This window comes from Triplophysa dalaica, chromosome 8 (genome assembly GCF_015846415.1).
Source record: "Triplophysa dalaica isolate WHDGS20190420 chromosome 8, ASM1584641v1, whole genome shotgun sequence".
NCBI classification, from domain to species: domain Eukaryota; kingdom Metazoa; phylum Chordata; class Actinopteri; order Cypriniformes; family Nemacheilidae; genus Triplophysa; species Triplophysa dalaica.
Window position 1 is genome coordinate 6,233,502 of NC_079549.1, and position 27,430 is coordinate 6,260,931.

The 27,430-nt window shown below is 36.6% G+C and overlaps 2 protein-coding genes across 3 annotated transcripts in view; both read right to left on the reverse strand.

Moving 5' to 3' along the window:
* Positions 1-2,983: 2,983 nt before the first annotated feature.
* Positions 2,984-12,043, reverse strand: lrrc58b (leucine rich repeat containing 58b). Its single transcript, XM_056755830.1, has 4 exons — positions 11,466-12,043; positions 5,364-5,492; positions 4,985-5,262; positions 2,984-4,461 (listed from the first exon to the last, which is right to left on the reverse strand). The coding sequence occupies exons 1-4, from the start codon at positions 11,996-11,998 to the stop codon at positions 4,268-4,270; spliced, it is 1,134 nt and encodes a 377-aa protein (XP_056611808.1). The 5' UTR covers positions 11,999-12,043; the 3' UTR covers positions 2,984-4,267.
* A 1,269-nt stretch (positions 12,044-13,312) lies between these two features.
* The window catches only part of fstl1b (follistatin-like 1b), a 32,548-nt gene continuing 18,430 nt past the window's right edge, over positions 13,313-27,430 (reverse strand). Inside the window, exons 3-11 of one of the 2 annotated variants that reach the window (XM_056755683.1) lie at positions 25,451-25,552; positions 24,212-24,341; positions 22,252-22,284; positions 21,234-21,364; positions 19,810-19,928; positions 19,263-19,375; positions 16,344-16,454; positions 16,140-16,228; positions 13,313-15,193 (exon numbers count right to left, since the gene is read on the reverse strand). In XM_056755683.1, coding sequence (XP_056611661.1) covers positions 15,152-15,193; positions 16,140-16,228; positions 16,344-16,454; positions 19,263-19,375; positions 19,810-19,928; positions 21,234-21,364; positions 22,252-22,284; positions 24,212-24,341; positions 25,451-25,552 — 870 coding nt within the window. In that variant the 3' untranslated portion in view covers positions 13,313-15,151. Of the gene's footprint in view, positions 15,194-16,139; positions 16,229-16,343; positions 16,455-19,262; positions 19,376-19,809; positions 19,929-21,233; positions 21,365-22,251; positions 22,285-24,211; positions 24,342-25,450; positions 25,556-27,430 lie in introns of both variants that reach the window. The other variant, XM_056755681.1, reaches the window with a different exon arrangement.

Consider the following 27,430-nt stretch of genomic DNA (forward strand, 5'->3'; position numbering starts at 1 on the left):
TTATATAAAAGTTTTCCAGTAGTGTCTGTTCCATGAGGATTACATTTAATCCTTCGTCAGAAAGATGCAATGGCAATCTTAAAGTGGAGACCAACGCACACAGCAGTGTGCATACATGTTCCTGTGGTTAGATCTACAGTCTGTCTGTGGTTAACAGATCAATTAAATGTGCAATGTGCCTTTCTGTTTAATACGTTTCTGTTTTAACCGTTGACCATGACAGAGATTTTAATAACAGTTTAGGGCCTAAGAACACCGAAAGACAACAATCATTTTATCAAACCAGTAAAAACAGGCGTCAGAGTCTTGACACTAATACACACAAATAGAAACGAAAGTGAGCATCTGAATGTCTTCACGGAGGGCCTGTCCAAAAGTCAACACATGAAGGGCACTTTAAGAAAGTAAAGGTGCATTTACACAATGTCTGAATTATGGGATTACAAGATTCCTATAAAAAGCCTTCCGGGCAATTCCAGAGTTTTGAATATGACATAACACTAAGAGAATGTATTTCCAATATACTGAACCATGTGTTTATATTGACAAAACCCTTGGTCATAGTCTAAACATCAATTTTCAGACTTTCTATTTAAAAAAACAGAAATAAATATATATTATGGACGTTTCTAAAAAATAGATTTTTGAGTGTCGACATACATTGTAGGATTTCTGTGAAAAGAATGCACAAACCAGTAGCAAAAACACCAAACAAATGAAAAAAGGCATTGCCACTGAAATCATTATTTTATTTAAATTTTAATGTGTCCATTCTTGAAGAATATGGGAAGAAATAAATGTTTGCATTAAAAACTTTGAGACTTCATATCGGTAGGCAATTTGACAACAAGTGTTGACATCTCTGCTATCAGTAGTAAAAACCTTCGATAAGAAATGTTCACGGTTAGGTTGACATTTGCATGGAATTGTCCTTTCCATTTCCAACTGACCAATATAACATGCAGCAACACTCATATGTCCAAGCTGCGACATATCATAAGGTACAATTTTGACACAATGTTTTTAGTGAGAACTTTGTTATACTGTCTCTTCATCTCAGAAAGCTGTCATATGTTTTAAATGACAACCTGCTGTTGTATAGAAAGAGCAGTGTTAATAAACAACTCCAGAAAAAAATACAGCATACTGGCTGGGAACAAGATAAAGGTGAATATTAATGGAAGACTTTTTTTATTTTGAAGGAACATTTCCATTAAAGGGGGAGTTTAAGCCATACTAAAATATGGCTGCTATCTGTAACTCCTAAGTTAAATATTAAGCAATGGGGAATATGCACATGGAGCGATGATGTATGTCTGCTAAAATCTCAGCCAGCTTTATTACATCCGCATCACATAGCATCCATATTGTTAATAATAGCTGACGCTTCAAGATGTACGTAGGATTACTATCAACAACGAGAGTCTAATTATCCAAACACTATGTGAAACATCAACAACCAAAAAAGAGAAGCGCTTCAGGTTATCCTTCTCAAGTACATTCACAAATATGTGTTAACTTTTGCACTTACTCGAGGCTTGATCACAAAGGCATATCGCAATATTCAGCCGTAGTGTTGTCAGTTTGCTGGGATTTAAACATGTAAAATATAAATTTACATTTAAGCATTTGACAGGTGCTTTTATCCAAGGCAACTAACATTGCATTATACTATACATTTGTCTCTATATGCGTATTTGTTAATAAGTGTTTCCTCATCACTTGATAAATAATTACCTCAGTGCAATAGGAGCGGAAGTGGCTTAGCTGGCTGAGATTTTAGCGGAAGTATGGCATCGCCCCATATGCATATACCCCACTAAAGCAGACGTTCAGGCTTAGAAGAACTCTAGTAATAATAATTGTTAGCCCTCACAGTACCAAACCATTGAGCGTAGATAAAAGATCAGCGCAAAACAAATATATGTAAAACTATAACTTTAAAAAGATGCAAGCATGCAACGTTGTTAACTTTTCAATAGCCGATCATTATACTGAGATTCAGTGAAGTGAGGAGGGAGGCCTTTAGTGTACTGTCAGTAGGGTGCTGTGCAGTACTTTGAACTCCAAACAAGTGCTTCAAAAGTTGTCGAACAATCCTGCCAGACAAATAACACTTATGTTCTTCAAAACCCATAAAACAATCTTCACAGACGAAAGAAATGGAGAATACGGTATTGGCAGCAATAGATACTTTTTACACTAAGTAAAAATAGGGACAGACGCTATTTACACTAAATTTAAATAGTAGCAGGTTCGTTTCACACTAAGTGAGATTTGGATTAGAACCCCGGTCTCTCATGCCAAGCTAACAGACTGTACAACTTCCGCCACTGCAGTCACTGTTTGAAATGGCAGGGTTCTTACACTTTCTCTATTCCAATCACATATTGGTGGGTGGAGATAACGCAAATAGTCGCTGCCAGCAAGTCGGGCTATTTCAACTCCGTGTAAATAGACAGTCCTTCAATTATATGTGATTCTAGGCCGTTTTACCTTAAAAGAAAGATGCTTTGTATAGAGTAAAACTTTTAAAAGAAAGTGTTTCTGTATTTCATATGTAAATTCAGGAAACCCAATCCATGCTAGCAGCCAAATTTAGGCTCTTTCTGTATCATCTCAACAGTCTACCTACAGGGGAATCAATATTGCCAACTAAAGCAAATTTTAATTCCAATGACACTGCAAGTGCACTGAAGTGTTCCTGTATTTGCAACACAAGGGTCAAGGATTTCATTGCTAATGCATGAATTGACAAAATGTAATGAGCTGTAAATGTTTTAGGATTAAGGTGTCTGTCATAAATAACAAGGTAAAATGCCCGTATTAACATGTTCTTAAAATACTCAAGAGGTGGAACACAACACCTTAATACATCATTATTACAGTAATCCAAAGGACTCCAGTTCACTTGGAACATAACAGTTTTCTAAAAATACTATAAAAAGGCAATATGCTAAAGAAAGACATAAGTATTGTGACTCATACAGATTTATTTTATTATTGTACTCTACATGTACATAAATCATTTGAGTGACTACAATTTATCTCGTCACTGATATATAGCTGTCATGATCAAGATCATTTAAAATGCCTGTAATATTTTTTTTAAAACAACTGTTTAAATGCATAGTAAATATCAATGTAGTAAGTGAATAATACAGAAAGGGTATGAAAAACAAAACTTTTAAAAATCACTTACATGTTATGTAAATTTCCATTCTCACTTGGGAGTAAAAGTAAAAACACTATTAACACTTTAAACTTTGTTTTGCCCTGTAACAATATCACACATTTTTAGTTGATGCATTAAGATCTAAATAAAGAATTAGCTTTCAAAACAAACTTCTACAGATTAGACACAAGTCTGTGTCTGGTGACCTTTGTCACTCTTTATCTCAGAATTTTCTTGTCCTAGTTTTTGACTCCACAATCAGACAATAACCTGAGTGTTAGCATATTTGACATAAGGATTACATTTATATGAAGATGTGTAGCAATGTTTGACTGTAAGGTCTCAGACCTGTGCACAGACATAGACGAAAAACAGACATACAGAAGACAACCATTTTATCTAAAGTGAAATGTCCAAGTATTCTTTTGCCATCTTGCACATTGGTACCGCCTCAAAGTGCAAATCGTGTCTCTGTGTTGCTAACAAACATTAAGCGGCTTGTTTAGAGTAGTATCACATAAAACATTTGGGCTGGAGAGTAATTTTGGGGCTACTTGTTTGTACGATCAGTTTTTCATGTCTGTGGCACTTAAATAACACAGAAATTTCACTCATTACTTCTTACAGTCCCAAAAAGCAATAGTCCTTTCCATATTTATTTTCCCCCTTGATTCACAGTAAGTATTTGTGCGCCACATGAAGAAAATTAGTCATGTCTTCAAACTGAGTACCGGTAGAAACAAAACTCTTTTGTAAAAATATAAACTAAGCTTATTGTTCTATATATTGCAAATGTGCAAGAGATAAACAGCTTGATGACCAAGGAACCTTTAATATAGTTAATATAACTACTTAATAAAAACCTATACTGAACTACCAGTGTTTTCACTTTAACTTTGCATAGCAAGGCCCTAAAATACTGAGAAACTATGTGCAGATGTCTTTCCCAGAAGGCCGCTATATTCCACTCACTCACTCACTTGGCAATAAGATTTGGCTTCAGCTGAGAGGTTGTAGAGCCAGCTGGCAGTTCAATGTCCTTGCTGATAAAGCCCTGAGAGAGGGAAAGAGATCAGTGAGGGGTGAGCGAGGTTATCCCAGCAGAACTCTTTGAAGGCGATGGGCAGGCACACTGTTGTCGTCGTCTGAGTCAGCATCACTCTGAGGGTTGGAGCTGCAGGGTGAGGTGCATTCTGGAGAGCACAGGTAGTGCATCAGGGGCAGGCGATACTTGCCGCAGAAATCCACAAACTTGATATGACGAACGCATGAGTCGAAGTAAACCCCTAAAGATGAGATGGTCAGATATACCAGGGTTAGAATCACAGCTGTACACAGGCCATCAATTACAAAAAGGGAAAATACTTCAAGTCTGCCAGTGTTGCACATACACAAGGTGGTCCTCAGGGCTCAGTTCTCGGTCCACTACTTTTTCATCAATATATAGCCATTTGTAACCCATTTGCATATATGTGGAATCATTCGACTATACATTAACTGTTCATTGTCAAATTTATCTACAAACCACTTGAAATACCCCCTCTGCCAGATTCACATTTTACTTATTAATTTTAAGGGTTGCTCCAGACTCAAACATGTGGAGAACAACTCCTGTAAATCGAACTTTGAGCTTGTGGAGAGGTGTTCTATAACATAAAATAAATACAACTATAAACATTCTATATAAACAAGCTTGTGCATGCTATTTGGCCTTATTATAGCGTTTAACCAATTCTTCTCAAGCTTTCCTAATTCGTCCTTTACTGCTTCCCTTTTATTCTATATCAACCTTTCATCTTTTTCTCCCACCTGCACACTTGGGGTTGGGGCACTTGCAGGACATGTCAAGGTAGTTGACCAAATGGTTCGGGAGGTCTTGATGCGAGTATAAAAGGTTCTTGCTTTTGACGGTGCGGCCAGCCAGTTCCAATAGCGATGGGGGGTCATAGGTCATATCCTTTATGAAACGAACAACCAAGGGATTGCCACGGAGACTGAGCTCTTGCAACTGTACCAGGCTCAGGATCTCCCTTGGAAGATATGTCAGCAGGTTATTGTGCAGACTAAGAGAGCGTAGGGAATGGAGCCTGTTAGGGTGAACGAATAGGTGAAAGTAAATATTTGTCTCTTTAGATAATAGCTCTAGAAAACACAACAAGCCTTAGCCTGTGCATAGTACATGTCATACCTGTGGAGTTGGGGAGGAACACTCTGTATGCGGTTATCACACATCACCAGGTAAGTGAGGCAGGGCAAGTTGCCTAGTTCAGCAGGGATGGAGCAAATCTGGTTACCGCCCAAATACAGCATCTGTAAACTAATAAGAGAAAGATTCATTCGTTTTGCATAAAATATGACACTTTGAAGCAGAGAAAATATAAAAAAAAAGATGTCAAGAAACGACAATACTCAGCAGATAAACTAGTCTGATTAGCCAATGGAAAAATAAGGCAAATACTAATACAATCTCATGGAAATGAAAAGGGGTGCATGATATTATTCGCGTGTCAATATAATGGAGTGAAATTAGCTTATACTGTAAATTAAATATCACCATTGGTTCGCTGCAGAAAATGTCACCTTTGCTGATATGAAGACATGTTGGTTATGTTACATGTTGGTATCAATTTGCAAGAAGTGCTATATGTTAGCTAGATCATGAACAGATAAAATGTCTTTACAATTTGCTTTTACAAGAAGACTGTTGAAGGAAAAGTTCACCCAAAAATAACATTTAAGACATAATTTACTCACCCTCATGCCATCCTAGGTATATAATATGACTTCCTTTCTTCAGCCAAACGAAGTCTGAGTAATTCTTTATATTACAGCTCTTACTGGTTTTGTTATGGCATTCGATGGATAACCATGTTGAATCTCATTATCTATCTTAGTTTCAACACAAACAACCAACAAGATTTGAAGATGAGTTTTGTGGAGCCTGCATGAGGGAGGCCATTTTGTGTGTGACCAATGATGTACAGTATTATGTTTACATCCAAACATGATTTAATAAACTCAAAATATGAATCGCTCCCAAACCTATAATTTCACTTCAAAATAAACATATTAATCCCCTGGAGTCATGTGTATTACTTTTATGAAGGTGGATGTGCTTTTTTGAGCTTCAAAAATGGGGTTCCATGCAGTGCAATTACAAAGCTAGAATGAGTAGGCTATACCATTCAAAATGACTCCGATTGTGCTCAGCTCAAAAATGGAAGTCATATAGACCTAGGATGACATGAGGGTGAGTAAATTATTACTTCCATGTAGTTTTTGGGTGAACTGTTACTTTAGAATAGTTTCATTGTTTGCCTCATTTCTTCATTTGTAAATTGGTTTGGATTAAAAGCCTCTGTGAAACGACTAAACGTAGTGTATATGTGAAATCAACACTCACATCGCCTAGCCTATTTACCAGTGTATTTATCTCTATCAGAGAGAGTCATTATAGTTATCTGTCATCACAAAAGTTTATTACTTGCTTAAAAACAGCTTGCCAGTTTAAACTTAGTTTGAAGCAATTTAACTCACACAATATTCTTTTGGCATATAACACTGCGTGCCATCATGTATCGCATAAGCACCGAAGTGTTTTTTTGCTTCCTATTGCTACTTTACTGTCACATAAATCACACCTGGTTATGCAAAAAACTTGGTTCTTGGTTAAAGTTTCAAAAAGGCTAAAATAATTTTACAATCGTTATCCATGGTTAAAGGCAACATCCATGGACTGAAAACAAGACAATCCGTGCTTGCTGTATTGACACCCGTTGCTGTGGACAATTTCAAAATGTTAAAAAATAAATAAAATAAAAATTTAGGTTACAAAGCACAATTCCATCTGTCTCTGGAAAATAAATAGTACCGGACATGATGATATTGTTATTTTTTAGGAATATTAGAACAATGTACTCTCATGATAAAAATAAATCCTTCTTAATTCATTATAACCTATTTTCTTTTTTAAATCACACCTAAAAGACCCCCAAAATACCTTTTTTACAGTTTTTGATCTGTAGGCACACCAACCAGTACACTAAGTAATAGGACAACCTCTTGCCTCTTCTAATAAACTTGTTTATCTTACAGTAAATCCAGTATAAACAACAAATATTAATGCTATAGCATACAACACTATTTAAAATAATTTTATTTACATTTTTGTTGCAACAGTTTTGGAAGAGAAAACGAAGAGAAAAAAATAAACTAACTAGTCATCTAAAATCAAACCTCGCCTACAAGGTGGTTACTTTTAGATCACGAGTTTCAGTCAATACAGTTCAATGTTTACCGACAAGCTTCTGCAAACATACCTTCTGTCAAATCTGTGTTCACCAACACTTCAGCACATCTGGTACGGAAAACAGACCAGAAGTTCACACAAAAGAATGTGTTCCACTCTGAAATCTCACATGTCAATCGAACTGTGAAACATTAGTGAATGAGAAGGGAGCAAGAGATTAAAGCGGAGAATACCAAAAGACAAGAGTGAGAGATTTGAATGCATTTTATTCCACTGGCTATTCTGTTTTTTGTGCGTGCGTGTTCTGCAAAGACTTCCCAAAGACAGCCATTCATTTTTGTTTTACTTTATTCCCTTCGCCAGCTCATCTCAGCTTAGTCTCTACAATCACCACAATGGCATCGGAGGGGAAAGGTATAGGGGGAAAAAGCCCAGATCTTTTGAAAAGGACAAGTTCTTTGTGTAATGTGGGCCAGCAGGGTAGATATCTCTGTATGATAGTATGGCTGTCTGCCAAGTCGGCCTCAGTGGACTCGCTGTTCCTGCAAAGCTTTAGTGAAGCGACTATTTCACTGAAAACTAAAAAAGCAGCTCTACTTCTGAGAGCTCACCATTCACTGACATGCCTTAGTGGCCATCTTTAAAATGCACTCGGCAGCACTTCTCAGTCATGCAAGTACAGCTGCCATCTATCAAAATATTGACTAGCAAAAATTTATCACAAACTGTATTGATAGCTTTTTACAGCTAGACTTCTATACTTATATAAGCCGATGATAAGTATTATTCATTTTTAGTTACAGACTTTTATTGCTTGTTGTCTGTCTCTACCAAGAATAACATGCCTAGAGACCGTTTACAGATAGATCTGACTGATGCAAACTGTACACAAAAACTAAACAAGAGTCAAGAGGTTCGCATATTGATATATTTATAGCAAGATGCTTGCAAGTTATTAGAGCTTCCGAGAACAAATGAGAGGATCTGGATCATTGCTTTCGCATGGACGAATACAATTCTAACTTTCATGTCAAGCAACTTATGACCATTTTTACATTTCCATATAAAAAACACTGCTGTGCCTTTAGTGAATGAGTTTCTCCATCCCACAGAGTCAAAGTAGTTTGTTCTATCAGAAAAACTTGCATGAAGTACAGATGATGCAACAGAATAACATCCCGATGAATTGGAAGAGAAAGCCTGAACCTATGATCCAACATCACTGCCCAGCCTCACCGATGTTGGAACATTGCCAGCTTGTCAAGATTTGCCCCCAAGACACAAGAGCATCAGTCAGGCAATCATGTTGGGCTCACATTAATTAATTTGATCCCAAAGGCGTTTAGACCTGGGATTCGTGCTGGCAATCATGTTCTTCAGTAACCAATAAGGGCCTCCCTAAAACTGTGGCTTTAAAGTTAAAAGCACATCATTCCTGATTATATATATACAGAATATCACAAAAGGGAGTACATCCCTCACATTTTTGTAAATATTTTATTATATCTTTTCATGTGACAATACTGAAGAAATGACACTGTAAAGTAGTGAGTGTACAGCTTGTATAACAGCGTAAATTTGCTGTCCCCTCAAAATATCATGACGACATCACGAAGCTGATGGATGTTAGAGACCTTGAGCTCCTCCACCTTCCATTTGAGGATGCCCCATAGACGCTCAATAGGGTTTAGGTCTGGAGATATGCTTGGCCAGTCCATCACATTTACCCTCAGCTTCTTTTGTGGTCGGTATCGTGTTGGAATACTCCCCTGCAGCTCAGTCTCCAGAGGGACGGGTTCATGCTCTGCTTCAGTATGTGAAAGTACATGCTGGAATTCATGGTTCCCTCAATGAACTGTAGCTCCCCAGTGCTGGCAGCACTCATGCAGCCCCAGACCATGACTGTAGGCAAGACCCACTTGTCTTTGTACTCCTCACCTGGTTGCCGCCACACAAGCTTGACACAATCTTAACCAAATAAGTTTATCTTTGTCTCATCAGACCACAGGACATGTTCCAGTAATCCATGTTCTTAGTCTGCTTGTCTTCAGACTGATAGGCTGACCCCCACCCCTTCAACCTCTGAAGGAATGCTGGCGGCAGTCTATTTCCCAAAGACAACCTCTGGATATGACGCTGAGCACATTCACTCAAATTCCTTGGTCGACCATTGCGAGGCCTGTTCTGAGTGGTATCTGTCCTATGAAACTGCATGGTCTTGGTCACCATGCTGCAGATCAGTTTCAGGGTCTTGGCATTGACAGCTCTATAGTGTGATTGATAAGATGATGCTTTTGACAACATGTTTCATCTTAAAGGAGTAGTTCACGGTCAAAATACATTTTCGTGTTTGTTTGCTCGCCCCTATGTCATCCGGGATGTTTGTGTGTTTGTTTCTTTGGTCGAAAAGAAATTAAGGTTTTCGATGAAAAAAACCTAGGCCTTTGTATGGCCTAGGCCATAGAGCAACAATTCTTTTTTCAGATCCTCAGAGAGTTCGTTGCCATGAGGTGCCATGTTGAACATCCAGTGACCAGTATGAGAGAGTGAGAGCGATAACACCAAATTTAACACACCTGCTCCCCATTCACACCTGAGACCATGTAATACTAACAAATCACATGACACCGGGGAGGGAAAATGGCCAATTGCGCCCAATTTGGACATTTTCCCTCAGGGGTGTACTCAATAGTAGTTATTTTGAGGGGACAGCAAATTTACACTGTTATACAAGCTGTACACTTACTGCTTTATATTGTAGCAAAGTTTCATTTCTTCAGTGTTGTCACATGAAAAGAAATAATAAAATATTCACAAAATTATGAGGGGTGTACTTACTTCTGTGAGATACTGAATATCATGGTATTATCATGCCATCCAGACACTCAAATTATCCACAGGCTTTAAACCATACTTTTTATTTTTGATGATTTACTAACGTTAATAAAGCTCTGATAAACAATATGCTATCCTCTGGGAGCTTTATTTCCTTCATGTGGTGGATTATGTTTGTTAACATGCACGTGAGATCAAATTAGGGCAATACTGATAGACAGCATTGATATCATATCAGGATAAAAGTATATTTACATGGTTAACAGTCCTGTAGAGCTGAATATGCATCTGTTAACTTCACAAATAATCTCACGCTGGTCAACGTGACCTCTTTATTTGCACATATTGCACTTTGTTCATATCACAAGCTATAAAATTGATGCTACCGATTAACATGTAATTAAATAGTAGTATTGAATATTTGATTTTTTTCTAAGAAAACAATTTTATATTATATACTTTTAAGCATTTGAACATGTACTTATAGGAAAAGTTCAACAATTACTTTAGGATTTTATCAGTTTTCATGCATTTTGTCATGCTGTCAGTCTTTCACACGGCTGTTCCACCTATTATTTTACCTCTAAAATACAAATGCTGTTATGTAAAACACTGGTTTAAAGGAAGAGTAAATAAAAATTCTGTTATTATTTACTCACCTTCAATTTCCAAATCTGTATACATTTATTTGTTCTGATAAACACATAGAGAGATATTTGAAAGAATGCTTGCAACCAAACAGTTCTTGGCCATCATTGACTACCCTTTAGGAAAAGTTGCTTTATACATTTCTTTGTTCCGTTTAACACAAAAGAAGATATTTTGAAGAATGTAGGAAAGCAAACAGTTCTGGCCTGGGGCACTTTTGACTTTACCATTAAAAAAGTTCGTACTATGGTAGTCAATGGCTTGGTTACAAGAAATTTATACAGATTTGGAACAACTCGAGAGTGAGTAAATGACAGAATTTTTATATTATGGTTAACTGTCCCTTCGATTTTGTGAAATAAGCAATAATCGACACTGCAAATACCTTTTAAGTAATGAGGTAATGTATTTTAACTAACAAAAATAATTTGTGGTCAAGCTTAAAACACGTCACTTTGTTAAATTTGACTTGATATTAATATTTACACAAAATGTGGCAGATCAAGCATTCCATTATTAGCGTCCGGCTCAAATATTTACAGATAAAAATGATTTTACCTGGTCAGATTATCAATCTCCGCCGGGATACTCTTTAGTCGGTTTCCCCCCAGTGATAGAGACTGAAGTCGCAGAAGCTGCAGACACTGGCTCGGCATCTCATCAAATCTGTTTCCACTTAAGTTCAACACCTCCAGCTGCAGAGAGCCGAAGTGTTTAGGCAGAGAAAACTCATTTAAACGATTATTCTTGGCTATGAGGGTTTTGAGTTTGGTCAGTCGGATGATATCCTCGCAGACGACAGTTAGCGCGTTGTTGCTGATATCCAGAAACTCAAGGTTGGCGAATGAACATATAGAGTTCTGCAGGACCGTGATCCGGTTGTAACACAAGTACAGTTGTTTAGTGTCTTTGCGTCTTTTCTCGCTAATCGTATCAAAACTCTGATCGTTCAGACTCAACCGGGACAAATCTAAAACGCTCTCACTGCCGTTGGCTTCTTCAAAAACCTCCATCTTGTTTTCAGAAAAAAGTATCTCTTCTGGTCGTAGATTTCCTAACACTGCGACCCAGTTTATATCCCCACCATGCATTTAACTTACATGTGTTGTAACCTCAATTCCCGGCCTGTTGGCAGCATACCAGTCTTGATTTATTATTCATGTTTCGGGGCTGGTGGCTCCGCCTTACTGAATTAACCCTTTCCTAGTACCAGAGAGAAAAACGGCTAACTATGTTGTGTACACACTTTGTAACTCTTTAGGATAGGCTACAAATGAACAATATATCAGGCAGACATATATAAAAATTTGTGTCATAAAACGGTCAGTTCTGGGGCCGGTTGCATAAACATAGCCATTGTGTCTAAAAATGAGTCTGACTAACTAAAGTCAGTGAAGAAAGACTGTTGTATAAAATACTAGACTAGTCTTTGTAAGATAGTCTAAATTTATTCTTTATTTTCTTGCATATAATCCTTATTCTTAAATTATTTGATTGTGTTAAGGTAGTGACCAAATTTGGGGAGACTTTCAAGACTTTCTGAAATTACAATATGAAAATTAACTGGAAAATAACTAGAAATGTGTACCTTTGATATTATACAATTTGCATTAATAAAAATCTAGGGAAAAAAACTTTTGTATGTTTCCAACTCTGATTTTACCCCAGTTCTGTTGAATGGCCCATGTAATGTAAACAACATTTTTATGAAAATCTTATTTTGATGCAATACATTTTTCCTGTAGCTCAGTGTTAAGAGCATTGTGTTAACAACGCAAGTTTGTGGGTTCGATCCCAGGGGATGGCACCTACCTAAGAATAAATTTAAAGGATAATGCAATGTAAGTCCCTTTGGATAAAAACTTCTGCCAAATGCATGAATGTAAATCAATATACTACCGGTAATAATAAATGCTGAAGAAGTATTGTTCATTGTTAGTCCATGTTAGCTAATGCATTAACTAATTGTTAACAAATTGCATCTTATGTAAAGTGTTACAGTTTTTTATCTCTCAAAATACCAGTGTAGGGGCAGAGGGAGAGAGAGTTTGTAACCATTGCGTGCCAACACACCATCAATAATCCTAATTTTTTATGTCATGTTCATTCCAAAACTGGTTATTTTGACCCTCCTTATCACAATTTACAAAATGGTTAACTCGTATTAATTGGTCAATTGAGGTGTTTGGCTATGATTTCATGGGGAATGTCAGTCTGTAAAGATAAGTTAAAAAATTTCATGTAAAGATAAGTTGAATTTTTTATGTTCTTCTGTTGAGGTTTTATAAGCAGTTAACCGTTTATTGGTGCATTGCTCTGCCACCAAAATTGTGAAAGGGATGAGGATACACAGCCACTGTTTTTATTTATGCATACATAATAACACATTTAAAAATTTTCACCAATGATGTCAAAGGGATTCTTTATTGACGGAGGTACCTTTTATTTTCTATAAAGATTATTATTAGCACGCAGTACATGTCCGATAATAATCACAGAAGTACATATGAGTAAAAACTGAGCAGTTTTACAAGAAAATGTTTAATTCTGTCTCATTGAATAAGACAGGCATACACACATATAAAAGAGAATTGCTAGGTGTCTACTATAATACTGAAAAGTTCATGTGCACTGTGTCCTATATTAGGTGGTTCATACATACATAACAAGCCACTTTATCAGTGGCACACTGTTTGTATATTTAAGGCACTCTTTAACACAAAGATCCATACTGTTAGTGGAATTTAGTGGAAATTAAACAAGAGAACGCAAACAAAAATTATATTTTCACACTCATACGCACTCGATTCTTTAAAGAATAGAACTACACTACAGAGGCAAAAGCAAATCTAATTCATATTCTGACAAGTATTTCACTTAACAGGTAAAAAGTTGTTGCTGGGTCCAGAGTAGTGGCATACCTGGAGATTTTTGTACAACATCAACATCAGACTTTGGTTTCAGATTCTATCTTGACTCAGTCCCGTCACCATCACCATGTCTAGACCGGACGCGACACGACAAAAGTCATTAGAAATGGATTAGAACACATTATTATTAAAAAAATTGTCCACTTTGGATGCGGCACGACGTGCCAAAGCCATTCAGAACAAGCAGGTTTTCATGTTGCGCCTGTCGCGTCCGATGTAGGCATGGTGTAAGAGTTTAAATCCTGAATTGACAAAACATGATTAAGCTCAGTCATAGTTCTCCTGTGAATCTGAGGATTGGACTGATCAGAGTCAGCATGAACTGCTTTTAGCAATTAATATAAATATAAACTCAAGCTTAGCCGAAGTGAAATTGTTCTACTTTATGTATGAAGTGTTCTACAAAATAGGAGGACTTTGACAGAAGACCTGCGGCAACATCGCTCATAGCGGAAAGAGTCAAGTAACAACGCAGTGGTTTTGTCATACGGAAAACCTGTTACAATTCAATTATTCTTTTGCTATTTTGTTTGGTCAAGCTAGCTGCACAGAAGTTAACCTCTTTCGAAATTACTGGCTGTTCCTCTATCTAGTGTTTTACTATATGTCCTACTAAGCTTCATCTACTGTCTAAAGTAAAAGGGCAAAGCAGCAAAACAGAGAAATACAAACATTAGCACCTTTACGAAAGGTCTCAAGACTATGACTGTCTTCGCAATGATAAGAATGAGGAGCAAAAGTAGGCATAACAAAGCCTCAAGTACTTTCTCTTCAGCCTTACATTGATATAAACCATATCCTATCTCTTGCTTTTAAGCTTTGACAAAACCTGCATCGTATTATCAGCTCAAGTCAGTTGGATGGATGGACCTAGGTTCTCATTCTCTTCCCCTTTCTGATTCAATCTATTGCCATCGTCTCAATCACAAATAACATATTTCCACAGATAACTGAAGACAAACAAATAAATGGTAAAAAGAATATTACATAAACCAAAAATTGAATAAAATAAGGGCCCCCAAAACAAAGTGCTGGGGCCTCTTTTGCAAAGTTTAACAATGTACAGCACTCGAAGACAAACAAATAAACATACAAAATTGTGAAAAGCTAATGAAATACATACAAAAGTACAATACAACAAAACGCCTTAACTACAGAATAGATGCAATAAGGGTAGCAAATAAATGTAAATAAGAAATAACCTATTCGTGGAAAATGGTGCGATTCTTCCAATAACAGTACATTATCTCTTGTATCCTGGTTGTGATCGGTAGGAGAGGAATTTCGTTCACATCTCCTGCTCTATTTGTGGTTTTAGACCTCTTTTGTGCTGGTCTTCATCTTCTCAACAGTTTCCTAAAGGAGAGAAGCAGTTAACAAGTCAGAGCATTCTTTATATATTTAGATCTGGGCAATAAACTAACAGCAATAGATTGTATTTCACTAAAAAAATCAAAAAGCATGTATTAAATGTACATTTAACAGCCTATAAGGAAGAGGACCACAGTTTAAAAGCCCCATATAAACAAACTGCTACAAACTAACTCACTCCCCCCAGGTGTTATCCCTATAAAATGGTATCTACTAAAAAACCCATTAGCAAGAATAGCAGCAGGTTGGTTTGAGGAAGCCCTTTTTAAAATAAAAGGCTCTGTTCTAAAAAGTAGTGAGCTGCCTTTCTGTAATGTTTGTATAGTTATATTATTATGTTAAATAGGTTACTCTCAGAGGACCGGTCTAGTGGAGGATAATCAAGAACTGGCCAGTGGTGCAGAAAGAAGCCAATGGCTGTGGTTTAGGCAAATGGACACATCATGGGCTGCCAACCAGATGACCTTTTTACAATTCGACACACACCCAGGTCGGATCAACCTGTGGTGGGCCTCCCTTGGCGGAGGGTGTCTTGTGATAAAGGGCCAAAACACCCAATGAGGCTTAGGTGCACAACTGATGATGTGTCGAATTGATGGGAACCATACAAATGGCATTATCAGCAGCACCATACCAAAAGGCATCTTTCACTCAGGATAATTTGATGAATTGGGACACACACCTCATGAGATTTCTCTCTGATAAAGACAAGGAAAGGTAAGTATGCTATGTATTTCTATAATCATTTATCCCCCAAACACAGAAGATGCCAGTGAAACCTCAGACCTCCTTTCCTCTATTTATATTTTTGGCTGCTTCCCCCTGCATAAGGCGTGGGAAATGTCCTATTGGGCAAGTCAACTGAGCTGACATAGTGGGATTATAAAACGTAGTCCTATTAAGCGAATCTTAGATTTAACAGTCAGTTGACCTGATGCTTGTTGAGTTCAGCAACACGGTGGGTCCACTCTTCCTCTGTCATCTCATGACCTTCATCTGTCTCTATAACTGGGGTTTTCGCTGTGAAGAATGTCAAGGTCGTCCCATCATTTCATGATAACATGATCAGTAATTAAAAAGTCATCAAATGTGTTTGATTTGAAACATGGTAAAAACATGAGTTTGGTGATCTCACCATCACAAGTCATGGCAGTGCAGACCCAGTTCCCACATGCGCAGACGCAACGGTTACAGTCCACCTGTGTCTCGGCTCCGTCTTCGAAGGTGTCGTCCTCCAGAGCACATTCTGTAACATTTACAGATCAGTGCATCTAAACATTTACATTAGGTATGCTTGCAAGGTGTACCGGTGCGGCAGCATCGTAATGCTAAAACTTCAAAGTTCCCGCAATGTCAATCTGTTTTTGAAACGGTTATATTGTTGTGCCGTAACTAATGTTGCATTTGCCCATTGACGTTCATTTGAACACTTTCATCTGTCTTTTTGCTGTGTTTCTTCCCTAAAGGACTCCGTGTTTTGAACGACTTGGACGAGACAAGATTCAGTGAGTCATTCATCAAGACACTTGCTGCATTCTTGAATGAAACAGAGGTTATAAATGAGGTGGTTGAATAATTCACTGACACAAAAAAATTGTCGCCAACTACTGGCCGTTTTAGTTACATTTAAAAGTAAGCCAAACATTTTCCTTTATAAGCATTGCTGTCAATGCAATTTGTCGCACATTAATTGAATTAGTTCAAATCTAAAAAAAATGTTTTTAGTAGTTACTATAGTAAACGTTGCTAAAATTACTAGACACAAGTAAACGTATTTTACTAGAGTATTTGCTAAAAATTTGGTATATTTTGTAGATTTTCATTATGAACATGACACCTCATCGCAATAATACTTGGTATCGTGATATTCCATTAGGTATAGTATCGTAACATATGTTTATGGTACAGCAACAACCCTACATATTACACAACATTTAACATCATGCCAATAATTACTAGCATACAACATGAGCTTTGAAATATGTAGAAGAGTGTTTCAAGACAATATAACCATATGCAGAAAGAAATTATTTTTATAATAATCTGTTTTATAGTTTTCAAGAAAAAATTAAATTTTTATTGTGAGGAATAACTGTGAAAAATAGTTCATAGTTGCTAGTTTATTGTCAATAGTTCCACCCGAAGATCACAGAAGAGAGAGAATGCTGTGTTTAAAGTGACTGTACTTTATTATATTATCATACTACATATATAATGTAAAAAATAAAGATGCTTCAAGATGCCATAGAATAATCTGAAAAAGAAACGTAAAGAAGAAGCACAGCTGAACCACTGTAAAGGAAATGGTGCAGAGGTTGCACTAGCCTTTTTATTGTCCGTCAGTTTAATGGAAAGGCTCATAAAAAATCCGTCATAATCTATTATTAACCGTTATTATGGTGCAAGGTGGTGTTACGTGCAAATTAGCATGTTCGTAACGTTAAGGGTGCGCTGTGGATTTATCCCACAAGAAAAGAGAGGATCCTTGCAAAATGGAATGCGGTATAATAATTGTCCTCTCTGCTTACCCACAAGACTGTGTTCTGAGTTAGAATCTGATTTAAGAGCGATCCCTCCCATTGAACTTTCACCTAGTTCTGCATGCTTTCCCTCTCTCTCAGCCTGAGGAACATCCAGTGGAAGAATGGACAATCTTCCCAGAACTACAGTAATGTGAAAACTCATGATGACGTTTAATGATGTTGTAACCATGTACATTATGATATAGCTCAATTTGACATTTATTTCTAAAAACATAAAGGAGCAATGTGGGATTTTTAGGAGGATCTATTGACAGAAATGCAATATTATATACAAAACCATTTCTTCAGGGGTGTATAAAGACCTAACCTAATGATCCGTTATGTTTTAATCACCTCAGAATAAGCAATTTCATACCTAGCAGGCCTACTACATTAATTTCGCTGTCATGTTTTGTATAGTAGCTGGACAAACAACTCTACAAACCGCGTTTACTCTCCCTCAACCCTGCGGTTATACTAAAAATCCACAGACCCTTTATTGTATGTAATAAATATAAGACATCGCTCTTTCAAACTCACCTCTATTGGCCGCTATAAATCCCTATCTAGACCTTAAAGCAACAATCCGCGATAAATTTTGGGTCAAAATAATCCGAAGTCAATTATTGAGTAAATACATATACAGATCAGTGTTCAAAACTATTGTCTTATCTTACCCTGTTTCACAACGGTAAGCTTATAACAATTATTTATAATTTGCACTGTCTGTTCACCCCATGCAGGACATTTGAATTCGGGGAGTCCCTCTTTGTATCTTTACATCACCTAACATCTAGTTTATCCCGTGTGTGTGGATAGTGCTGCAGCGGATGACAGAGTGTTGGTCATTCTTATAACAGTCGCCTGGACTTTAGATCATCCTATAGATGGCTGTGTTTAAAAATGATCATCTGGGAAATGTCATGTAAACATCTTCATTTCGTTAAGTTCTGATGCTGATTATATCTGAGGAATCATCTGTTGTTGATAACAAAGTAATCTCGCGCTCCGGAGAGCTAAAGTGGCAGTTTCATGCTAAAGCAAAAGCTAATATCGACAGGGATTTTGAGAGTTGGCTCCGACATTTGAAAGCATTGCATTAACAGGTAAGATGTCACTATCGTGATTTTCTTTTTAAAAGTTGTTTCATGTAGTCAGAACAAAAGCGGCAGATGTTGTATGTGTTCTGACAAGATGTCATTCAGATACATTACTTGTAGGACGTAAGACAGCCAGTATGTTATTTTGTCTACATCAGGCGCTCTGATGCGGCGTGAGCAGTCAGTCATTTAGCACAGAGCCACGTAAAGAAAATAACTCTGCATGTATCTGACATTTTATGTTTCAAACTGAGATGGCGACAAAGAGGCAAACTTATGGACTTCATCTTTAAAATAAAAAATATATTGCATATGTGGTGTATATATGTGTGTACATATTTGTTTTTTCCAGATTCAATATAAATTTAGGAATGGAATTAGATAAGCCTGAACAAATCCTATGCAGTCATAATTTATAAATGATTGACTTACTCTTCTCAGGTGGGTTGAAGCCTGGTTTTAGACAGTTGAGGAACTCATCAAAGCTTAGCTTCCAGTCAGCATTCTCATCTGAGAGCTCAATAAGAGCATCAAGACAAAGACTCCTAAAAAACACATACAGGCATCATTAAATAATTAAATATTTACTTATTTGTTCATTCCGTTCAAGCTTTTCATTTCAGAGGTAATCCAGCAGGGAACAGTAAAGGTGATGTTCTGTTTTTGTGTTAAACGATTTAATAGTGAAACAAACAAGAGTCTCATTTGTTATTTTAATAGGCAAACCAGATATCCAAATAGGCAGGACCCATTTGTGCAGTAGAATATACGCCTGATTTTATATGTGTTTGTTTGATTGGGTTTTTTTCCTATCTTGCTCAACAGACTCTCATCACCTCTGTGAAACAGGAAGAACTCTTTGTGTGAAAGAGATCTGATTATTACTTGCTTATTATTTCTACAGCAAAAGCAAAACTAATGGAAGCAATAGTTCACACACAAAAAATATATATATTTTTATACTCTTGTTGTGTATAACCTGAGCAAGCGGTTATTCTCCTCCTCAACGAAAGAGTTCATCTGTACAGCGGTCTCATTGTGCTGAATGAACTTGAGTAGCTCGGCAGAATCCAGCTGAGAGTCGCCATTGTCATAATTCTATAAGAAAGCAAAAGAGTATACTGAAGACACAAAAATATATTGCACCTATTGTTTAGATCAGATATTAAAACAAGAACCTATGTTGTTATGCTGGCACTTTCTTAGAATACCGTCCAAAATAAGTTCATGAACTCTTTAAAGAGTTACACCACATACACATTATGCAAGATGAGTCAGTGCCTCTTTTTTTAAATGAGGATTGCGGTTTTTGTTACCCTATAACCAAAATTTGTAATAAACTTGTTTTTTGTTGATTTTAAGAAATGTTTAATTTTTGAAATGCAGTTACAAGGTCGTATGAATATTCACGCAATACTCATAAATGTGTCAGTTAAATCCTACTTTTACTTTATCTCAGGAAAGAGACAGGACTATGTTGTGTCTATGCTGTGGGGGGGATTTGGAAATAGTTACAGGCAAGACTCTGAACAGTCAAGATTATCTTGTCTCTGTGTAGGTGTTGTAGCAAAGTTTGCTTTGTGCAAGATAACTCTGATCACTTCAGCTATCTACTGAGTCGTCCAAAGATGTGTAGAGTCCAGTAGAGAACATTAAGGGAAAAGCTGCTATTGTTGAAGCAGATAAAATTGCGGAGACATATACCTAAAACAGAGAATATGCTCTATACACATCCATAGATTAATGATTAAAAGATAGTGTATGACTACAGCATTAACAATAATGTTAACAGTAATTTGTCTGCTATAACATGGAAGAGACATGTCTTACTATAGTACAATCATCATTATCTTTCTTAAGGGTAAAATTGGAAAAAAAACTAAAAATAATAATAGGTCCTCCCCTCTAGAACCCTTGGAGAGGACATATCTTTTCAAAATTATTGATATGATAGGGGCAAGGTGTCTGGCCTGTGGTCATGGCTATCAGAGTCTTATTCTTTAGCTGTCTGAGCTTTACAATGGTGTGATGAGTGCAGAAATGAGTTACCATTGAAATAGACTGATCAATCAAAAGAGTTTTAAATGCTGCTGTGAAAACATAAGTCATTTATAGTTGTCTTTCACATGCCTTAGGCGACTGTCAGAAAAATGATAAGTCCGCATCCCGAAGAGACTTTAAAGAGCAGCTGGAGGCGACTGATTATCCCTGTTGGAGGGCAATTTACAGAAATCCCAGAGGCTAAATGGACAAAATCAGACTAATGCCTGTTGTTTCACTCAAGAAGGACTGAATACGCTTAAACTGATATCACAGCAGCCTCAAATGTGAAAAGTAATGCAGAAATGTGATTCTATGCGAAAGTTATTTAAAAAATGTGGTAATTGAAAGCTGTGCTCACACCTTGAAGTACTTGAGGAGAATATCGGTAAAGTTAGAACCCTTAGTGAACCAGCCATCTGGAACAACCTCTGTTTGCAGCCAGTCGATAACACGTCTACGCAACTCATTACGATCAGCAACGTAACACACAACTTTAAACACAACACACACAAAAACACATACAATCATTTAATTATTACATTTCCGGATAGATTGCTGTATTGCAGAGGACAAGTCAAAGAGGAATATACTGTATATTGTACAGTATATATGAGTCATTCTATAGAAGTGCAGCAAAATGCTGTTCCCACGTTAATGTTTTTAAAAAAACATATAGACAACTGACACATATTTACAAAAATCTGGTTTATTTCTATTAAAGACAATATAAAGATGAAAGAATTTGTGTAATAACTTGTGTAAAAAAAATATATAGTGGTTAATGTTCTACTCAATTGAATACATTTTTACTTGTGAAAATGTAATTACTGATATTAAAAATTGTAATTGGTACTATCGTGCTGGTAATTTGATATCAAGAATTTAAAAATGTAATTGTTGATATCAATATTCATATCCTGAGAATGAACAAAAGCTAATTCGGCTTGCCATAGTTCTAGCCCTATAAATTTCACTTAGAAAATAAACAACTACATTATCTTTCATATTTTGTAAACCACCTTTGCCTTGTCAAGTTCGTATGAAATTTAACTGACAGGGTTTTTCAGCTCATTTCACGCTGAAAAAACATAAATGGGAAATTCCTGATTTAATGCATAAAAAGATTTCCGTTTAGCCATGGTAAATTTATAAATGTCAGATACAAAGCAATATAGAATAAATGTGGAAAGAAAAGATAAAAAAATCCACCACCTGCAGAACAAATCTGAATTTGTGCCATTTCTTTAGAATGACCCATATATATAGCTACATATAGCATATGATACCTCATAAACCGTATGTTACTAATTAAATCGAAGCTAATCTCTACAGTGAGCAGATAAATAGAATCTTAAAGTCTGGTCATAATCACACTTACCTGGACTAGCTGCTGCCTTCTCCTGTTTCTTCTCTAAAAGAAACAAAGATAAGAATGTAAGTGCTATGCTGTTTCACAGGTGAACACGCTGTATATGATTATAGATAAGGCTTTTACGAGTTATCACTTGAGCACCTCTTTACATGAAATCGAGATATGACATTATCATGTTTTATCAAATCTTGTCATAATAAAGCAAGATGAGGTGAGAACAGCCTGATATCTGACTGAGACCTGAATTTGACCGTATGTTTCTTGTCCAATGCTCCAACACTCTGCTGAGATGATAAAGATCATATCAGGTCAAAGTTACAGAAGATAATCCACTGATTAGAACTGTGTGAACTACAGCTTGATAAATCTCAATAGCCTACAACCTGACATTAAAATATGTGTTCTGAGTTTGTCACACAACAGAAAAGTTAGTAACCACCCAGCCAAATTTGAATGAAGAAAATAACATCCAAGTAAATAAAATAAATTATCAAAATCTTGTAAAAATAAGCGTGTCTGCTGCTGACGCTAAAAGGCACAAGCACTCACGTCGCTCAACCTGAATCCCCAGTAGGCTATTATATTTGAAGATTTTTATGGGAGGATTTGAATTCAAAGAGTCATTCATTAATAGATTATTCACGAGTTCGCCTATGCATATAGTAATGAAGGTTAAATGGTGTGCGTATTTGGCGTGATGTCCGGGGAGAGGGCTTAGAGCGTGTCAGTTTCTTCCGAACTCGGAGTACACTCCCCCTGTTCAGGTTAGAGAGAGCCTGAATGTGTTTGCGTGAGAGCTTGTGATTGATCAGATGTCTGATGCTAGGCGCTCTAGTGAATGGGGAGTGGCCATGCATGCATGGACGTTCCATTGTGTCATCGATCCCCCATTTTAGCCCCACCCCAAAAAATCCTGAACAGAGAATTTGTGAAAAACTGTTTAACTCCACACTTCAGTACTATATACGTCTGTGTTTTTTAATGAGTTTCAACGTTACATTTCTATTATCTGTAATGTTTTTAGAAACAATTCTCAGAATTATGTTTACTTTATCTGGACTTTAACTATCTCCATAAGGGTTAATGCAAGTAGATGTTTCGTAATAGTTAAATACGTAATTTTATTTTCCTTGAACATGTGATGCTGCTGAAGCTCTTGTATAGTTTTACTTTATCTACACTAACAGTACCGGTAAGTAATGTCTGCAAATCAATGGTTGTTAAAATCCATGGTTGAGTCAAATATGGTCAATTTAACTGTTAATTTACATAAGAAATTAAACTACTTTAAACTGTTTAATCGTGTGTTCATATTTGTCCCAACCATGGGTTTAAAGGGGATATGACACGGCTAAAACGAATATTATCGTTTATTTTAGATGTACTGCAATGTGTAAACACGATTTAAGGTTCAAAAACGCTGTATTTCAAAAACGCCACACACAGTGCATGTTTGTATCTCTTCTTTGCCCTGCCTCTCTGAAACGCACAGATTTTTTACAAAGCTCATCACTTTGAAAATAAGGTGTGCTATTATTGGCCAGTTAACCAGTGCGTAGTTATTGGAAGAATTCTGTAAGCGTGTGACGGAAATGTGACACCTCTTACCATATTTGGAACATCAGTTTCCAAAGCAATTGTGCTGACAGGAACACACACCTTACTTGCGTATACATTTGGGCGGTCTTAGTCAACTCATACCACGAACTGACGTAGATTTGTGGGTGTGTGGTTAAACGAGGTGTTTCAGGCAGGTCTGGGTGAGCATTTGCTTTTAGATAGAATGCATCTTTTGTTCCGACACTTAAATTTTAGCAATTTTACCTCTATTATACATGCATGGGCAACTTATAACACACCAAAGACACAGAAAACAAGAATTTGCACAATATGACCAAAATAAAAACAAGCCTTCATTTTTAGAGTATAGGTATTCTTGTATGGTTGTGTTCTTGTGTCTGCACACCTCTGCAGTGTCCGTCATGGGCCACTTGGATCTTGAGTCCAGTGAGACAGGCGTCACGGTGCAGCTCGCAGTGGTTGCGGTAAGTCTTTCCATTATTGCCGCATACAGAGCGCTTATGAGGCTTGCATTCCTGCGAGAGACACCGGTAGAAAATGCAGATGAACAATAAAAGTCTATGAAAGTACATTCACGAATGAATTTGGCAGATACTTCAAAAATATATGGTTTACCAGCCATTGCAGCTGAGAATACCATGACCCTGATTTTGCATGTACTATGTTAATGAACTACATGAACAACTGTAACAATGACTACTACACTATCTTATCAAAATCTGTACCATAAAAGCAAATAAAATATATGTTCAGTTTTAATATTTTTTATCTTCCCTCTGGTTTGAAGTTGACACTGAGATGGAAATAAAATGAAAGCATGGCGGGTTGGAACGACAGGCTGTGTTCTGTTTTCTATAGTGTATGTAGGAAGGGTTTGCTGGTAAGGGCTTTGAAGTATATATTCTGCTGAGCTAAGTAGGAGACATACAATAGGGTCTATACATCTCACACGACCCGGCTGTTTGACCTTAATCCCACACGAACTGTACGGCTATTGTATAGAAGTGTTTAACTTTTTTAAAGAACATTGTTCTGGAAAAAAGTTGACTGATATTTAAAATACTGTAAAGTTGCTTAAGGTAAAAATAACTTGAAACTGTAAAATTGGGATTTTCAGGCCTGAAAAAGTCACAGGAAAGTGGAAATATCCATAGTTTATATGGATATTTAGTTCTTCTCTGCTTTAAATTTTCACCCAGAAAGTTTCACAGACTTTCAATAGGGCAATCTCTATAAAACGTTTACGTTTCATAGAAAGTAATAGGAAATGCATATTTCTAAAAATAATATTACAGTTCACCCAGAAATTTAAATTCTGTCATCATTCACATTCACGTTCCAAACCTGTATACATATCTTTCTTCTGCTGAACACAAAGGAAGATTAAGAAGAATGTAAGTAACCAAACAGATCTCATCCCCCTTTTATTGCCATAGTAGGGAAAATAAATACTATGAAAGTAAATGGGGGATGAGATCTGTTTGGTTACTGACATTCTTCCAAATATCTTTCTTCAGCAGAAAAAAAGATATTTATACAGGTTTGGAACAACCCAAAGGTGATTAAATGATCGCAGAATTTTTATTTTCGTCTCTTTAATGTATATATGTACTGTTTCACTCACCTCAATACACAGACAGCTGGGCTCTCCCTTCTCATTCACTGCACACTCTCTTCCAGCACCACAGAACACATTAGCACACACCTTTGATTTGCTCTGTGCCTCCTGCTGACAAACACACAAAATATATACAGAAATAAACATCACACACATCAACAATATGAATGAAACACAAAGAGAAACAGTAAAGCTTTACTGTAAATCTCAGAACAGGTCCAAATATGTTTTTGCACCTACAGATTCTCACCACCAGAGGGTGGTGAGTTAACTAATCAGAATCCACCTCAACTCAACATAAAAGTTTGCTATTTTTATGTGGGATATCAAACTGACATCAATTTTAAATTAAATATGTATTATTATTATGAGTTTATATTAATCACAAAAAATTCCCCCAAACTGTTTACATTAATCAATGTTTATATAATTTTGGGTTTCACGTCTCTATTAAATTTGATGCAAAAAAAACAAAGCAAGCCCAATTTTTACTTATACCACAAACATACTGTCTCTCTCTGTCTTATAAAAACACACACACTCTTTTCTGTGTCTGGGGATGGAAGATTGATAACTCTGTCTAAAAATGACCAAACTCTCTCCACTTTCTAAACACTCCAGAGAGATCCTGTCACCAGTTTCCCTGACAACTAGAGGTTCTCCTTGAAAACTAGGGCAACTACATATTTGGAACAGCACCCTTTAATCCTATAATGAATGTGTGGCCCTCAAGGTACAAGTGCATTACAATGTGAACAAATAGTTTAATATAAATGACACAATAACCTTACAGAGGTTACAGACTAATTGCAGTTTTAATACACAATTTTTACTTAAAGAAATGAAATAATGAAATGATATGAAATGTTCACATTAGTTTATTTAAACAAACCTTATGCTTTTTATTCCCAAAATAGGCATCCTAAATCCCTCCAAATATATATATTCTAAATTTTACACACTTTTATAATGTCTCAATTACAATATTTATTAACCAAAACAATGTAAGCAAACTTTCCCAATTCATAGTTTTCTTTAAAGGTCAGCAGTATATATGTATATAATGTATATAAATTAATGTATGTGTATGTATATAAATAAGTTTTTAAAGTTTTTAAATTACTGCCCTATTTTTGACACAATATGTCTTTTTTTAAGTCATAGTCCAAAAACATAGTGTTTGTATATCTTTTCTACCACCAGATGGAGCAATGATGTGAGGTTTCTTTAAATACAGGGGTGTCAAACTCAGTTCATGGAGGGCCGCAGCTCTGCATAGTTTAAACACAATGGTCATTCACACAAGCCTCACATGACCATCACAGCATGATGAAGCAAAACAGAATGGAGATACATGCAGTTTTTAGTTTTACATGCTGCCTACATGGCACAAGATATTGAAAAACCAGCCAGACACACCAAAACGACAAAAAGTCAGTATGATTTATATGCCAAACATAATGTCTGTGAATGATCTCTGACAGACTTCCAAGAGCATGTAAGTGGGTCGCAGTGTTCAGTCTATAGCTATACAATAGCTTTCAAGTGTTTGCTATGCCTCTTGATTATGTTTACTGAATACGCTTAAGTGTAAACAAACTACTTTTACTTTATTTCTTTCGCACTTTTTTGTCTTTGTGTTCCTCTTAACATTCCCCTGCAACAGGACCCCATATCCACAAAAGCTAAAGTCATGTGAAAAGAGAGCTGGCCAATCACGTGCTGCCAAGTTTTGCCTGGAGAGTAATGATTTAGGAGTTTCCTGAAATACCCCTCCTGCTCTCCAGAAACCCCCTTGCATCTGACCACATTAAACTTCACCGTGTGTACAGAATGTGTGAGTGTTTGTGTGTGTGTGATGAGTGTCGTCACATCTGGAATCCTGCCTCTTCTTTCCTTTCCCATGAAATATGCGATTGTTGGCTACACCCTGTCTCATTCGAATACACCCTTAACAGCACAGAAACACACACGCACATTGGGTTT

Excerpts from the sequence above, each read along its gene's own strand:
- lrrc58b (XM_056755830.1), bottom strand. The coding sequence starts at position 11,998 with ATGCATGGTGGGGATATAAACTGGGTCGCAGTGTTAGGAAATCTACGA. Across the intron at positions 5,263-5,363 it reads GTTCCTCCCCAACTCCACAG|GCTCCATTCCCTACGCTCTC; the intron begins GTATGACATGTA and ends TCACCCTAACAG. Across the intron at positions 4,462-4,984 it reads CCCCAACCCCAAGTGTGCAG|GGGTTTACTTCGACTCATGC; the intron begins GTGGGAGAAAAA and ends TCTCATCTTTAG.